The sequence below is a fragment of the Podarcis muralis genome, chromosome 12 (assembly GCF_964188315.1).
Source record: "Podarcis muralis chromosome 12, rPodMur119.hap1.1, whole genome shotgun sequence".
Lineage (NCBI taxonomy): Eukaryota > Metazoa > Chordata > Lepidosauria > Squamata > Lacertidae > Podarcis > Podarcis muralis.
Genome location: NC_135666.1, coordinates 5,244,392 through 5,261,007, shown reverse-complemented (window position 1 = coordinate 5,261,007; position 16,616 = coordinate 5,244,392). Strand labels below are relative to the sequence as shown.

The following is a 16,616-nucleotide window of genomic DNA, read 5'->3' as shown; positions in this document are numbered from 1 at the left end:
ATCTGGAGGGCCGAGTTTGGGGACGCCTGCCCTAAACATTTTTAAAGAAAAAAGTCCCTTCCAACTCTGCAATTTTGAGGGTGAAAGCGGAGAGCGCAAAATATGGCTTGAAGCTCAACATCAAAAAAACGGAGATCATGGCCACTGGTCCCATCACCTCCTGGCAAATAGAAGGGGAAGAAATGGAGGCAGTGAGATTTGACTTTCTTGGGCTCCATGATCACTGCAGATGGTGACAGCAGCCACGAAATTAAAAGACGCCTGCTTCTTGGGAGAAAAGCAGTGACAAACCTAGACAGCATCTTAAAAAGCAGAGACATCACCTTGCAGACAAAGGTCCGTATAGTTAAAGCTATGGTTTTTTCACGAAGAGTCGGACACGACTAAACAACAACAACAACAACAATTTATGGACCTAACAGGTCCATACACAACACAAAAACACAAAAATGTAGGTTTTATTATTTATTTTTTTAATGTTATATTTTGGAAATGTGCATCCAGGGTTTTTCCCCCCTTTAATTTTTTTGAGGGCCCCCAAGAGAGTGGGGCCCTAAGCTATAGCTTTTTTAGCTTATAGTAAAGTAAAGCACTGCTGCTTTCACACACAAATTGATGGAACCTCCCGTTTAGAGGCAGTCAGCGTTCTTGATGGATGCTGGACTAGAAGCGCAATTGCCCTGATTCTGAAGTGCTCTACTTATGTTTCCTGGGGTTTTTTAAAAAAATCATAATTTAGGGAGGTGGGAGAGAAAGACGGAGGAAGAGAGAGGCAGGAGGGGGAAGAAAGGGAGGAAAAGGAGGCGAGGCCGGGCGCGCCCACCTCTGGGAGGAGACGAGCGAGTCAGCCGCCAGGGAGCGCGTGTTGGAGAAGGGGCGCGTCCCCGGCCGTTGCAGCAGCTGCTCCTTCGCGGGGCTTGCGAGGAGGAGGCGGAGAAGAAGAAGAAAAAGAAGGAGCCGGGAAGGAAGCAGAAAGGAACCCGCTCTCAGCCTCGCCAGCCCCGGGCCAGAGAGATCCGGGCCAGAGAGATTCCACGGTGCCAGAGAGATCCGGGGAGGAAAAAAGCTGCGCAACGCCCAGCGAGGGATCGATCCAGCGTGCGGCTCTGCGCCCTTTTGGTTCCACTCCCCACTTTTCTCTCTCCTCGTTTATCTTCTGCAAAACTGCAGACCTTCCTCCTCCGGGAAGAAAGAGGCTCGGCTACGCCTGCGCGCGCCGACGCCTCTGGAGCAACATCTGGAGCGACTTTCCGGCCTCCCCAGATGCCAAACGCAGCTCCGGGCTCGCTCTCCCCAGAGGCCGCTTCGTTTTAGCAGTTGGATTGCCTTTTTTCTTTTTTTTAATCGGGAGAGAGAGAAAGAAGGAAAGAAAGAAAGAAGGAGGGACAGGAAGGGACAAATCTGTACTCCTCTTTGGGGAGAAAAGTGTCCCCCGTTTCCCTGCGATTGCAGAGCGCGCTCTCTACCCAAATTTTTGGACCGCGAGAAGCGTTTGGTGGTTGGTAACTTGTTAAGCAGTGGGCGGGAGGGGGCTCTGTATTTATTTATTTATCCCCCCCCCCGGCCAAAAAAAAATTAAACCATTAAGAAAAGAGAGGTTGTGCATACGGATCGAAGCATTCCTAGCTTGCATTAAAAAAGAAAAAGAAATATATATATAATTGAGGGGCGTGCAAGATGCATTTCCAAGGAGAAGTCTCTGGTGAAACGGACGTGAAAGTGACCAGAGCCACCCTTACCTGCCTTCTTCTGCTACTCCAATCCCTCCCTGCTCAGGTGAGTCTTGCCTTACCAACGCAGCCGTCTTCCACGCGGTTCCTGCGCTGTTGCAATCGGGGGTTAGGCTGGATGATCCTTGGGTGTCCCTTCGCCGCTTCGCAATTCTAGGATCCTGTCCTCTCCTCCTCCTCCCCCCCCCCAGCTTATTTTCCCACCCACCCCTCCAATTAATTCCGTGCCGTTTCGACCCGGGAAGCTTGGATATTTGGGCCATATTTGGGGGCGAAGATCTTTGCGCGCCCTTCGCTCCTTGGAAAACAACCACCGCTTGGATTTGAAAGTTGCGCGTCGATCTCTCCAAAGGAAATGAAGGGGGACTTGCGCGCTTTCTCGGGAGTAAGTCGCGCTCTTGCAGAGGATCTCCGTCTTCAAGAAAGGGCGTGGCTGGGGTGTGTCCGGACAGGGACTTGACGATGAGTTTGAATTTGGCTGATGCAGCTGGTCCGTGATTTTTTATATATATATATTTTTGTGTGTGTGTGTGTGGGCGTTTGTTTAAAGTGCACGAATTTGGAGGAATAGTTTGTAGGAGCAGCAGCGCGTGAGTTTCCCAGCACACGCGCAAACTTGGATTTAAGAGGCTTGGCGCTTCTTTCGGATGGTCTGAAAGAGTGCCTCTGAGCATAAATAAGTGCTTGTCGCTCTCAGCCTGGAGTAGCGCGCAGCAAACGCCTTTCCTTACTCCCATAACTGGGGCTGGGTGTTTAAAATGCGAGAGTACTGCTTAATCTCTAATCGCATAAAATTTATGTACTGCTTGATTGTTGAAAAAATAATCTCAAAGCTGTTTACAAAAAAAAACCCAAAAAAGAAAAAATAGCGACAGTAATTTAAAGCTAAAGTATAACAATAGACTAAAAACAGATGAGAGAAAAAAACAAATTCTGATTTGGTGGCATTCATTTCCCTAGCACTTACTGTGCAGATTTTGTTTTTGCCATCCGCAAAGTTATTTTGTATTGTTTTAGTATTATTTATTACAGTGGTACCTCGGGTTACATACGCTTCAGGTTACAGACTCCGCTAACCCAGAAATAGTGTTTCAGGTTAAGGACTTTGCTTCAGGATGAGAACAGAAAACGTGCTCTGGCGGCACGGCAGCAGCAGGAGGCCCCATTAGCTAAAGTGGTGCTTCAAGTTAAGAACAGTTTCAGGTTAAGTACGGACCTCCGGAACGAATTAAGTACTTGACCTGAGGTACCACTGTAGATATAGATACCACCCTTCTTCAAAATATATCACAAGATAAAAACAAAACAAGGGCAAAGCACAACAGCCCTGTGAGGCTTGCAGCTGGCTTCAAAGCTTGGGCAAATAATTTCACTGCCCCACACCCTCTGGAAAAAGGGTGATAAGGTCTCAGTTCTCCAGAACTGCTTGAATTCTTTAGAACTTCTGGCTTCTAAAGGACTTGTCACCAGATGGAGGAGACTGAGAGAGAGAGGAAACAGGCCCCCTTGCCAGCTTTAGAGTACTAAAAACACATTCACCAGTGGTGAGAGGGTGTTTTCCTGGGAAATCCAGACTCTCTACTTGAGATCTCAAAATATAAAACAGTTGCCCTTTAAACTACCCAGTCAGCTTTGCTTTTGGGGTGATGGAAAGTAAAAGAGGGACCTTTCCTTTTCTCTGTCCCCACTTTTGCATAGATGAGGCTGTTTCGCATGCATTGCGTGGGGATCTGTGTTCGAGAAGGAACAGAGATTCACCTCTGGTTTTTGCTGTGCATTTTGCAGTTTTTATGTTGTGATTTTGCGCCGTGAACCTCCCTGAGATCCGCGGGCGAAGGGTGGCATGCAAAATTAATGCATAATAATAATAATAATAATAATAATAATAATAATAATAATAATAATATTTTGTATGCAATGTGGTTAATGCATTTCTAGGTATGATTGCTCCTTGTGCTTTTTAGTGCTTTTTTTGCAGCCTAAATTTCGACACTTGGCAGAAGGGTCCACAATTGCACAAAACTCTGCACTTCTACGATTCTGTGCAGTTCCACGATTCCCCAGTAAAAAGGGGAAGGGCTAGGGGGAAACAAGATCAAGAGTTCGAATTCCCAACTTCACCTTGGACTTCCAGCCCACCACTGCAGCTCAGACTTGGTTTGCCTGTTGTGAAATGTGAACAGCAGTGGCCTACCTCACAGGATTATTGTGAGACTCGAGGCTGCAATTTTATTTACGTTTAACCTGGCCGTGAATCCCATTCGTGGGGCTTTACTTCCGCAGTGGTATTTAGGGAGTTGTGCTACGGATTAAATAGCATGTTAAAGTCCTAAGCATTCTTTTTGGGAGCAAGTCCTGTCGTTTCTTCTCTGTATATGTGATTGAAATCGGTCTGTACAAGTTTATGAGCATCAAGGAATCTTGGGGAAAGAGCCTACAGTCTTTTCAGCTGCCCAGTATCTTTGGCTCGCCTTCGTCTAACTTATTGGTTAATTGGTTATAGCAGGCACATCCAACTCACAAGATTATTATTATTATTATTATTATTATTATTATTTAATTGTACCCCACCCATCTGGCTTAGTTTCCCCAGCCACTCTGGGCGGCTTCCGACAAAGATTAAAAATACAATAAAACATCAAACTTTAAAAATTTCCCTAAACAGGGCTGCCTTCAGATGTCTTCTAGAAGTCAGGTAGTTGTTTATTTCCTTAACATCTGATGGGAGGGTGCCACCACCGAGAAGGACCTCTGCCTGGTTCCCTGCAACTGCACTTCTCGCAGGGAGGGAACCGCCAGAAGGTCCTCGGAGCTGGACCTCAGTGTCCGGGCAAAACGATGGGGAGACAGTGATCTATATAAATCTGTATTTAAAAAATGGCAGTGTCCTACCCAGAGTGGTTGAGCTTTTTTTAGGGTTTTAGGGGGGGCGTGGGGGGTGGAGGGCGGATACATTCATTCTACGTCTTCTTTAATCACAAGATCAAAAAGTATCCTGCGATTAACCTCAATATCCAGGGAATCTACCTGTCGACCGGTTGGACACCGCTGGGTTATAGTACCGTATTTTTCGCTCCATAAGATGCACCTGACCATAAGACACACCTAGTTTTTAGAGGAGGGAAACAAGGGGGGGAAAATATTCTGAACGAAACAGTGGATGTTTGATTTTTGTGGTTCATGCTATGGCAGCCTCCTTTATCGCTAGAGTCCCTTATCTCCCCTCCCGATCGCTTGCTGATCAGCTGTTCAGCGGCTTTGTTTCAACACCCCCTTCCCTCTTTCTAAAAATAAAAAGCACGATCTGCTTTTTGCTCCTGGGCAATTTGGCTCCAGGGACCATGCATTTACTCCGTAAGACGCACAGACATTTCCCCTTATTTTTTAGGAGGAAAAAAGTGCGTCTTATGGAGCAAAAATTACAGTATTTCACGCAGTAATGACTCTTGACAGCAGTGTTACAAACTCATATATATAAGCTAGGTGCCAAATGGCCCCTTAAACCAAGGTTTGCAGTTGCCAAATGGAAGGTCCAGTTGCCATTTTGGGGCAAGATGGCTCTCAAGTCTTCTTTTCCAAAGGATGGACTGACTGTGATTGGTTCTCAGTTAAACATCTGGCTCAGTTCAAATTGCTAACTTGAGCTTGGTTAAGAGCTTTGAGAACTTAAAGAAGAAAAATCGCTTGATCCGGGGACAGTCCACATATATATTGGCCTATTCCTACCTCTTTTTCTTAATGGTGACACAGACCATTCATAATGTAAGAATATTCTTCACAACTGTGAGCAAGGCAGTGGGGTAAGTGAAGACAAGAAGCAACGATATGATACAATACAATACAATATCTTTATTGTCATTGTCCCATACAGAACAATGAAATTGAAAAATCTACGTAAGACATTCAAAACCCCCTAAAAACTCTGAAACCCCATTTTAAAATACAATACACTCCTATAGAGACTCCTTATACTGCGTTTAAAACCAGAATTGCATTTGGGTAGAAACAATTTCAGTTTATTGGTTAGTCAGTTTCAGTTTATTGGTTAATTTTTCTAGTAAGGCTGTTTCCCGGACTATTCGGTACCATTGGTCCATGCTTACTCCTGTCAGGTCTCTCCAGTGTCTGGTTATGGTGTTTCTGGCTGCTGAAAGTACCGTATTTTTCGCCCTATAGGACACACTTTTCCCCCTCCAAAAATGAAGGGGAAATGTGTGCGTTCTATGGGGCGAACGCAGGCTTTCACTGAAGCCTGGAGAGCGAGAGGGGTCCAGGCTTCAGGAAGTTCTTGGGGGCCCAGTGCGACTTCCCGCCGGACTCCCTAGGTTTGCGGATCGCAGCCTGTTCTGGGGAAATAATTTTTTTCCCCTTTAATTCCCCCCCCCCCAAAAAAAACCTAGGTGCGCCCTATGGGCCGGTGTGCCCTATGGGGCGAAAAATACGGTAACTATAACATTGTTTCCTGCTCAGGCTGCACAGAAAAAGGATTTTGGTTCCTGAAATCCATTCTGATTGTGCAGATCAAATACAACCGATAGAATTCTACAGGATGTGGGATTAGGGTGTGGAAACATCCAAGGATCCCCAGATGGTGGAAATGGGAAACACCATCCTGTCTCCCAGGCATCTCGACTTGGCCGAGAGCCAGGTGCAAAAGGCGCCTGGCGAATTTCGAACCCAGTGCTGGACTAGTTGGGCCGCTGGCCTGATCCGGCAGGAAATGAGAAGGGGGATGAGGGAAGAATGATGCAGTTATGACCATTCTTTATCCCATGTGTTGTGTGTCTTTTACCTAACTAGGGCACCAAAGTCCCTGCTTCCTAGGAGCTTACAGTGTAAACGGTAATGGATGAACAGGAGTGATGAAGGAGGGATTTCTCTTAGAAGTACAGTTGTACCTTGGTTCTCAAACGCCCCAAACCCAGTAGTAAATGTTCCGATTTTCAAACATTTTTCGGAAACCGAACATCCGATGCGGCTGTCGGCTATTGTTTCCGGGGCGCCTGCACCAATCAGAAGCCGCACCTTGGTTTTTGAACATTTCAGAAGTCAAACAGACTTTTGGAACGGTATGAGTTTGGAGCTTTTGTTTTTGAGGATTTTTCGGTTAATTTGTTTTTGTGACTGTGTGGAACCCAGTTCAGCTACCGACTGATTGATTGTGTGACTGAGGAAATGGATTAAAAAAAACCCCATCCAAACAATGACTATTATCAGTGCAGGTACGAAAAAATATAAATTTTTATTTTTAGCATCTACAATACTGTCTTATTTATTTTCTAGTACAGTACATTGATTCTTGCTTTCGTTTTATGGATCAGTGGTCTTGTTAGAGAGTAAAATCCATGTTAAATTGCTGTTTTAAGGGTTGTTTTTAAAAGTCTGGAACGGATTAATCCACTTTGCATTGCTTCCTATGGGAAAGCGCGCCTTGGTTTTGGAACGCTTTGGTTTTGGAACGGACTCCCGGAACGGATTAAGCTTGAGAACCAAGGTGCCACTGTAGCAAAGTTGGCTGAGGTTATTTTATTAATGCCACTTGATCTTCCAGCTTTGACAGGGGTGCATTTAGGATCGCCAGGTTTTTGCAGACACAGAGAGCTGTTGTTAGGCCTCAGATACAAAACCTTGAACGTGTGGAGCCAAGGCTGCTGGCTACTGACTCTGCTTTTGCTCAGGGCTACGTGCCTCTGTGATGTATAGGACTGTGGACTTTGCCTCAGGGTGTTTTCCCTTAAATGGCTCTGGAAAGATATTTGGAATTTTTGAGGGCGATGTGATCTAAATCTTCCCTCAAGCGCTTATTAAGCAGTACAAAAGACGGGGGAATGTGAATTTTAGCGAAACATGATAGGGGGGGGCGGAAATACCCACAATTTAAGGGAAACCAAACATTGCCTCCCACTGATGTTAATTTACAGGCCAACACACAGCATTTAAAGCATTAAACTGTATTTTGTTTGTGTCTGTACTTTGTGAAGAAGGGTCCCCGAGAAAATAGATTTTAAAAGGCTATTAAACTTCAACTTCGTAGGGCACAATCGAAAGGCGAGTTCCATTACAAAAATCCCATTGAAGTGAACGGGGACTGAGAATAATCCCATTCATGTGAATGGGACTTGTGCCCCCAATAGTGTTTGTGACTCCAGGGGGTTAACTCCAGCAAGTACAAATCTGTTTTCCCTAAAATTGTGGGGGTTTTCTTTCTAAGTATTATTCATGTGAAAATCTGTGGTCAATCAAGGCTTGAAGACAGGCGTGTCTGGGTTGTGGGGCTGACTTTTCTCAGAAGTAACACAGAGCAGGTCCCAGATTTTCCTTACTGCTGTTTAGATTGTAAAAACGTGGCGTTTTGAACCTGGAACAGATGTGAAATAATCTAGGATGCCATCTTCATATCCAGCAATGTTCTCAAACTAGGATAATTTCATGCCTAGATAAACAGAATGTTGTTGTTTAGTCGTTTAGTCATGTACGTCTCTTTGTGACCCCATGGACCAGAGCACGCCAGGCACTCCTGTCTTCCACGGCCTCCCACAGTTTGGTCAAACTCATGCTGGTAGCTTCAAGAACACTGTCCCACCATCTCGTCCTCCGTCGTCCCCTTCTCCTTGTGCCCTCCATCTTTCCCAACATCAGGGTCTTTTCCAGGGAGTCTTCTCTTCTCATGAGGTGGCCAAAGTCTTGGAGTCTCAGCTTCAGGATCTGTCCTTCCAGTGAGCACTCAGGGCTGATTTCCTTCAGAATGGAGAGGTTTGATCTTCTTGCAGTCCATGGGACTCTCAAGAGTCTCCTCCAGCACCATAATTCAAAAGCATCCATTCTTCGGCGATCAGCCTTCTTTATTGTCCAGCTCTCACTTCCATACATCACTACTGGGAAAACCATAGCTTTACTATACGGACCTTTGTTGGCACGGTGATGTCTCTACTTAGGTTGCGTTTATGATTTTCTGAAGTGCCAATATGGCGTGGCAGGCGGCACAATCCAATCCTCCGTCTACTCAGAAGTAAGCCCCCGTGGGTTCAATGGGGCTTACTCCTAGGTAACTATCCTGTGTGGGACTGTAGCCTGTCTCCCATCTCATGCAATGCTTGGGATAATCTTTTTGCGTGCAGGATGGCCGGAGGAGAAACTGCCTCTGAGCATGAGCAGAGAGATATTTCCTTACCAGAACCAGCTTCTAGGCCTGTTTTTGATTATTCCAGGCACTAGGAATTCTGTGTGCATGAGCCCATGTGCGCAGGAGTCCAACATCCTGCATAATTCTTTGCCATGGCTACTAAAGGCAGAAATAATTATGCAAAGGACAAAGAAATAATAAAAAAAACCACAATGCAGTCACTGCAGATTTTCCATTGTTGTCTTTCATGTTTTCGTGTTTTAAAACGTGGAATACACAGAGGCCACAATAGGCAGGTCTTTTGCACACAGAGAATACAAATGACGAAAACAGACTCTTGGGCTGGGTACGCACCGTACAATTAAAGCAGAAGCTTCTCTCCACCGGGAACTGTAGTTTAAAGGCGCTGGGAATTGTAGTTCTACTTTAGGGCACTGCCTGAAGCTGTTCTCTCACTTTGCCTAATGGCAGAGCTACCCATATTGCCGAGCAGTAAAGAGAGTTTACTTCTATGTGTCTGATGGTCAGGCATCCTGGAGGTTTCGCCATCTGCGCTAGGTCAACCTGAGCTGCGATTGCAGGGGGTTGGGCTAGATGACCTTTGGGTCCCTTCCAATTAGGTATCCCAAGAAGGTATTGAAGAGGCACCAGAAGCCTAGTTCTTAGGGTCCATGTAAGGCTAACACGTCCTGCATCAGGTGAAATGGGCTGCCGTCCACCATAATGACTTTATTAGCCTTTTGCATGGGACGCTTCTTAATAATAATAATAATAATAATAATAATAATAATAATAATAATAATTTATTATTTATACCCCGCCCATCTGGCTGGGTTTCCCCAGCCACTCTGGGCGGCTTCCAACAAAATATTAAAATATAGTGGTCTGTTAAACGTTAAAAGCTTCCCTAAACAGGGCTGCCTTCAGGTGTCTTCTAAAAGTCTGGTAGTTGTTTTTTTCTTTGACATCTGATGGGAGGGCGTTCCACAGGGTGGGTGCCACCACCAAGAAGGCCCTCTGCCTGGTTCCCTGTTACTTGGCTTCTCGCAGCGAGGGAACCGCCAGAAGGCCCTCGGAGCTGGACCTCAGATGGGGGTGGAGACACTCCTTCAGGTATACTGGGCCGAGGCCATTTAGGGCTTTAAAGGTCAGCACCAATACTTTGAATTGTGCTTGGAAACGTACTGGGAGCCATTGTAGGTCTTTCAAGACCGGTGTTATATGGTCTCGGCGGCGGCTCCCAGTCACCAGTCTAGCTGCCGCATTCTAGATTAGTTGTAGTTTCCGGGTCACCTTCAAAGGTAGCCCCACGTAGAGCGCATTGCAGTAGTCCAAGCAGGAGATAACCAGAGCATGCACAACTCTGGCGAGACAGTCTGCAGGTAGATAGGGTCTCATCCTGCGTACCAGATGAAGCTGGTAAACAGCTGCCCTGGACACAGAATTGACCTGCACCTCCATGGACAGCTGTGAGTCCAAAATGACTCCCAGACTGCGTACCTGCTCCTTCAGGGGCACAGTTACCCCATTCAGGACCAGGGAGTCCCCCACACCTGCCCGCCTCCTGTCCCCCAAAAACAGTACTTCTGTCTTGTCAGGATTCAACCTTAATCTGTTAGCCGCCACCCATCCTCCAACCGCCTCCAGACTCTCACACAGGATACCGGTACTTCTTCAGTTGGAGAAGTATTTTCCACGCATTGTGGACTAGGCTCAGTGGCAGAATACCTGTTTACACACCCAAAGCGTCCCTTTTTTCCGGAACCAGTGTTCCCAGGTTTCAGGGGGGGGGGGAGATCAGTACGTGTGTTATGTGTCCGAGACCCTGGAGGGCAGCTGCCAGTCTTCGTTGAATTGGAAGGGACCCGATGGTCATCTAGTCCAACCCCCTGTAAAGCAGGAATCTTTTGCCCAACATGGGACTCGAACTCACAACCTTGAGGTTAAGCGTCTCAAGATCTGATGACTGAGCTATCTCCATTCAGCGTAGACAACGCTGATGGACAAAGAGTCTGAACTGGGATAAAGCGACGTGTTATGAGGCTGGGCTATGTCTTTTGTGGGTTTTACCACTGCTTTGGAATCTGAGGTCTGAACAGGGAAATGAGCCTTTTCTTCAGGAGCCATTTTTCCTTATCAAGATGGCCCCTCGGGGAACAAGATACCAAGATAAAGAGATCATGGAAGGGGCAATTATGGTTGGGGGGCGGGTTTGGGCCCAAAGGGCAAGAGATAAGCAGTTCCGGTAATCCAAATTGCAATTCCTGCAGCTGCTTTATGCTTAAAAAACAATTCTTGAATTAAGAGAGAGATTGTGAGGAGTCCCCACCTACAGTTTGGAATCTCTGGGTGAGACAACCTCACTGAGGACTAGAGCAGGGGTCAGCAAACTTTTCCAGCAGGTGGCCGGTCCACTGTCCCTCAGACCTTGTGGGGGGGCCAGACTATATTTTGAAAAATATAAATACAGTGGTACCTCTGGTTGCGAATGGGATCTGTTCCGTAGCCCCGTTTGCAACCTGAAAGGAACGCAACCCACATCTGTGCACGCGTGGATCGCGATTTGCTGCTTCTGCACATGCGCGTGACGTCATTTTGCACGCATGCGCGAGCGGTGAAACCCGGAAGTAACCCTTTCCGGTACTTCCGGGTCGGCGCGGGACGCAACCTGAAAAGACGCAACCTGAACCGAACGTAACAAGAGGTGTGACTGTACCCTGCAAGCCGGTCCCACAGCTGCCTCCGGACCTGGAGGAGGAACGCACTCTGCACGCGCTCAGGAGCGCATCTTGACGCCGCCCACTCACCAGCGTTGTTGATGAGCAGCTGCCGTTCCATCGGCCCGACCCTGTGGAGCTCCCAGGTGGTGTGCACCACACACTGCGGCCCGTCGTTCGCACACACGGAGCGCTGGGCAGGCGCCACGCAGCTCGCCCTCCAGCTGCTCCAGCGTGGCCGCCGAGCGCGCCACCAGTACAGCACCGAGCCAGGCGCAGGGGCAGCAGGCGCGCCAAGCCCCGTGATGCGCCTATCATGATGCCCATGGTGCTGTTGGGATGCGTCCGGGGAGACGGGTGCATTTGGCAGGCCTCCAGCTGGCTCCAGCCACCGGCCGTTCAAGTCCTCAACTCTCCGGGGCAGGAGAAAACAAGATTGTTCCCTCTCCAGTGCGACAGCCCTTGAGATATTTGAAGATGGCTCTCTCCTATATCTCCTCTCAGTCTCCTCTTTCGGCAGGCTAAACATGCCCAGCTCCTTCAACCGTTCCTCATCAGGCTTGCTTTCCCAACCCTCAATCATCTCAGCCACTTTCCTCTGCACACCTTCCAGCTTGTCAGCATCCTTCTTAAATTGTGGTACCCAGTATTCCAGGTGTGTCCTCACCAAGGTAGAATAGAGTGGTACTACGATTTCACTTCCTTGACCTGGAACAGGGGTCAGCAAAGTTTTTCAGCAGGGGGCCGGTCCACTGTCCCTCAGACCTTGTTGGGGGCCGGACTATATTTTGGGGGGGGGGGGAACAAATGAACGAATTCCTATGCCCCACAAATAAGCCAGAGATGCATTTGAAATAAAAGGACACATTCTACTCATGTAAAAACACGCTGATTCCTGGACCATCCATGGGCTGGATTTAGAAGGCGATTATACGAATAATAATAATAATTTATTATTGATACCCCGCCCATCTGGCTGGGTTTCCCCAGCCACTCTGGGTGGCTTCCAACAAAGTATTAAAATACAGTGGTCTGTTAAACAATAAAAGCTTCCCTAAAGAGGGCTGCCATCAGATGTCTTCGAAAAGTCTGGTTGGGCCGGATCTGGCCCCCGGGCCTTAGTTTGCCTACCCATGACCTGGAAGCTAGATTTCTGTTGATGCAGCCTAGAATAGCCTTAGCCTTTCTTGCTGCTGCATCACACCTTGGGCTCATGTTCCGCTTGTGGTCCACCAAGATCCTATTCACATATACTGCCGTCTCCTCCATCTTCTTAGATGCTGACGGCCATAGCAACGTATCCCTGCATCTCAGCCAAGATGCTCTCAAAAGTTTTCGCTCTCCCTAAGCTTCCGGTTTGCGATCACTGCAGATGGTGACAGCAGCCACGAAATTAAAAGACGCCTGCTTCTTGGGAGAAAAGCAATGACAGACCTAGACAGCATCTTAAAAAGCAGAGACATCACCTTGCCAACAAAGGTCCGTATAGTTAAAGCCATGGTTTTCCCAGTAGTGATGTATGGAAGTGAGAGCTGGACCATAAAGAAGGCTGATCGCTGAAGAATGGATGCTTTTGAATTCTGGTGCTGGAGAAGACTCTTGAGAGTCCCATGGACTGCAAGAAGATCAAACGCATCCATTCTGAAGGAAATCAGCCCTGAGTGCTCACTGGAAGGACAGATCCTGAAGCTGAGGCTCCAGTACTTTGGCCACCTCATGAGAAGAGAAGACTCCCTGGAGAAGACCCTGATGCTGGGAAAGATGGAGGGCACAAGGAGAAGGGGACGACAGAGGACAAGATGGTTGGACAGTGTTCTGGAAGCTACCAGCATGAGTTTGACCAAACTGCGGGAGGTAGTGGAGGACAGAGGTGCCTGGCGTGCTCTGGTCCATGGGGTCACGAAGAGTCGGACATGACTAAACGACTAAACAACAACAACAACAAGCTTCCGGTTGACCCGATGAAAGAGATCATAGCGCAAGTCGTGACTCAGTGACGGCCCATCTTCCCTGGCACCTTCAGGTACGGCTGGGGGAAACCAGCTGCTGCCAGCCAGTGTAGACAATATTGAGGTCGCTGGACCAATGGTCTGACTCTGATTTGTGCAGTTCCGAGGCTGAGGCCTGGATCAAATTAAGCACCGACGATCGTTCTCACGTCAGAAGAGAGGCAACTAAAGCCGTACGTTCCTCCATTCACTATTTCCAGCAAATTTCACATCGTGGGTTAATGCGAAACACATTTCCCCTAGTCTGGTATTAACATTTTTTCCCAGGCAGCCCCTGTAATTACGCGGTCAGACCGTATAAAAGCTGCCTTTATCCCTTGTACTTCCTGGGGAAGCTAATTAATGTTGCACAGCTTAATATTCTCTAGTCTTATTAAGTTGCAACTTTGGGGTGGTGGCGCTCATGGCTGGGGGCGTTATTTAGAATTTTTTTAGATGGGATGGCAAAAAACGTAACGAATGCAGAAGTGGGGGGGGGGTGGAGGAAAGCAGATATGGGTTCTTTGTTTCAACCCCAAATGCTTCAGGATGAAATTAACTTTGTAGGAGTTTTGGGCTTCCTAGATTGTTTGAAGAGAGTGAAAAGGACATTGTCTTAAAGGTAAAGGTAAAGGGACCCCTGACCATTAGGTCCAGTCGTGGCCAACTCTGGGGTTGCGGCGCTCATCTCGCTTTATTGGCCGAGGGAGCCGGCGTACAGCTTCCGGGTCATGTGGCCAGCACGACTAAGCCGCTTCTGGCGAACCAGAGCAGCACACTGAAACGCCGTTTACCTTCCCGCCGGAGCGGTACCTATTTATCTACTTGCACTTTGATGTACTTTTGAACTGCTAGGTTGGCAGAAGCAGGGACCGAGCAACGGGAGCTCACCCCGTCGCAGGGATTCGAACTGCCGACCTTCTGATCGGCAAGTCCTAGGCTTGCCTTGTTGTTGTTTAGTCGTGTCCGCCTCTTCGTGACCCCCTGGACCAGAGCACGCCAGGCACTCCTGTCTTCCACTGCCTCCCGCAGTTTGGTCAAACTCAAGCTGGTAGCTTCGAGAACACTGTCCAACCATCTCGTCCTTTGTCGTCCCCTTCTCCTTGTGCCCTCCATCTTTCCCAACATCAGGGTCTTTTCCAGGGAGTCTTCTCTTCTCATGAGGTGGCCAAAGTCTTGGAGCCTCAGCTTCAGGATCTGTCCTTCCAGTGAGCACTCGGGGCTGATTTCCTTCAGAATGGATTGGTTTGATCTTCTTGCAGTCCATGGGACTCTCAAGAGTCTCCTCCAGCACCAGAATTCAAAAGCATCCATTCTTCGGCGATCAGCCTTCTTTATGGTCCAGCTCTCACTTCCATACATAACTACTGGGAAAACCATAGCTTTAACTATACAGATCTTTGTTGGCAAGGTGATGTCTCTGCTTTTTAAGATGCTGTCTAGGTTTGTCATTGCTTTTCTCCCAAGAAGCAGGCTTCTTTTAATTTCATGGCTGCTGTCCACCAACCTAGGTAAAGGTAAAGGGACCCCTGACCATTAGGTCCAGTCGTGACCGACTCTGGGGTTGCGGCGCTCATCTCGCTTTACTGGCCGAGGGAGCCGGCATACAGCTTCCGGGTCATGTGGCCAGCATGACTAAGCCACTTCTGGCAAACCAGAGCAGCGCACGGAAACACCGTTTACCTTCCCGCTGGAGTGGTACCTATTTATCTACTTGCACTTTGACGTGCTTCCGAACTGCTAGGTTGGCAGGAGCAGGGACCGAGCAACGGGAGCTCACCCCGTCGCAGGGATTCGAACCGCCGACCTTCTGATCAGCAAGTCCTAGGCTCTGTGGTTTAACCCACAGCTCCACCCGCATCCATCCACCAACCAAGCTGCCTTTAAAAGATTGTACAAATACATGGTCAGTGCTATTGACTATTGCAAATCTTCCTTGCTGCCTATCTGAATCCCTCCCACCTCTTTTCTCTCTTCCCCTTTCTCTGGGCATGTCTACACAGAGCTGAGGATGTGTTGCAGAAATATTTCTCCCCCCCTTTTTTTTTTATTTCTGCATTCCAGGTGAGCGTTGCTGCTCCCACTCCATCCCTCCAGGCAGCTAGGGGGCCGGGGCTTCCCTGCCATTCATCCAGCCTCTGAGAGTTCATTCATCTCCCAGACGCCCTGCCTTACCCTGGGGGGATAGCAAAGAGTGATTTGAGCTCTCTGGAAATCAGGAACCCAGGAGGGAGGAGGAGGAGGAGAACAAGGGAGAAACCTCTGGGTTGAAAATGCAACCCTTTGTTTGCTTGTCAGACGCCGCTTTGCAACAACTGTCCCTTAAATTGCCTTCCTTGCAGAGGTTTTGGGCTCCCAAATCCCCTCAGCTAGATGAAACATCTGTAGCAGATTGTGGCTCACTGGACATCACTGTACCAGAGGTTTTCAACCTTTTTGGGTCCTCAGCTCCCATGACCAACTACAGTGGTTCCTTGGTTCTCAAACTTAATCCGTTCCAGAAGTCCGTTCCAAAACCAAAGCGTTCCAAAACCAAGGCGCGCTTTCCCATAGAAAGTCATGCAAAGCGGATTAATGCGTTCCAGACTTTTAAAAACAACCCCTAAAACAGCAATTTCACATGGCTTTTACTCTTAACGAGACCATTGATCCATAAAATGAAAGCAAGAATCAATGTACTGTACTATAAAACAAACAAGACAGTATTGTAGATGATAAAAATTTAAATACATATTTTTTCTCACCTGAACTGATGATAGTCATGGTTTGGATGGGGGGCTTTTATCCATTTTCGCAGCCACAAAAATCAATCCATCAGTAGCTGAACTGGGTTCCACACAGTCACAAAAACAAACCGAGAAAGCCTCGGAAACAAAAACACAAAATAAATGGCAAAAACAGAAGCGCCAAACTTAATCCGTTCCGGAAGTCCGTTTGACTTCCGAAATGTTCGAAAACCAAGGCGCAGCTTCTGATTGGTGCAGGTGCCCCGGAAACAATAGCCGACAGCCGCATTGGACGTTCGGCTTCCGAAAAACGTTCGAAAACTGGAACACTT

The 16,616-nt window shown here is 47.8% G+C and overlaps 1 protein-coding gene across 2 annotated transcripts in view; it reads left to right on the top strand.

Moving 5' to 3' along the window:
• The first annotated feature begins 847 nt into the window (after positions 1–847).
• The window catches only part of LOC114607263 (tumor necrosis factor receptor superfamily member 16-like), a 50,706-nt gene continuing 34,937 nt past the window's right edge, over positions 848–16,616 (top strand). The window contains exon 1 of one of the 2 annotated variants that reach the window (XM_028750297.2): positions 848–1,776. In XM_028750297.2, coding sequence (XP_028606130.2) covers positions 1,678–1,776 — 99 coding nt within the window. In that variant the 5' untranslated portion in view covers positions 848–1,677. Of the gene's footprint in view, positions 1,777–1,967; positions 2,221–16,616 lie in introns of those variants that run through there. The other variant, XM_028750298.2, reaches the window with a different exon arrangement.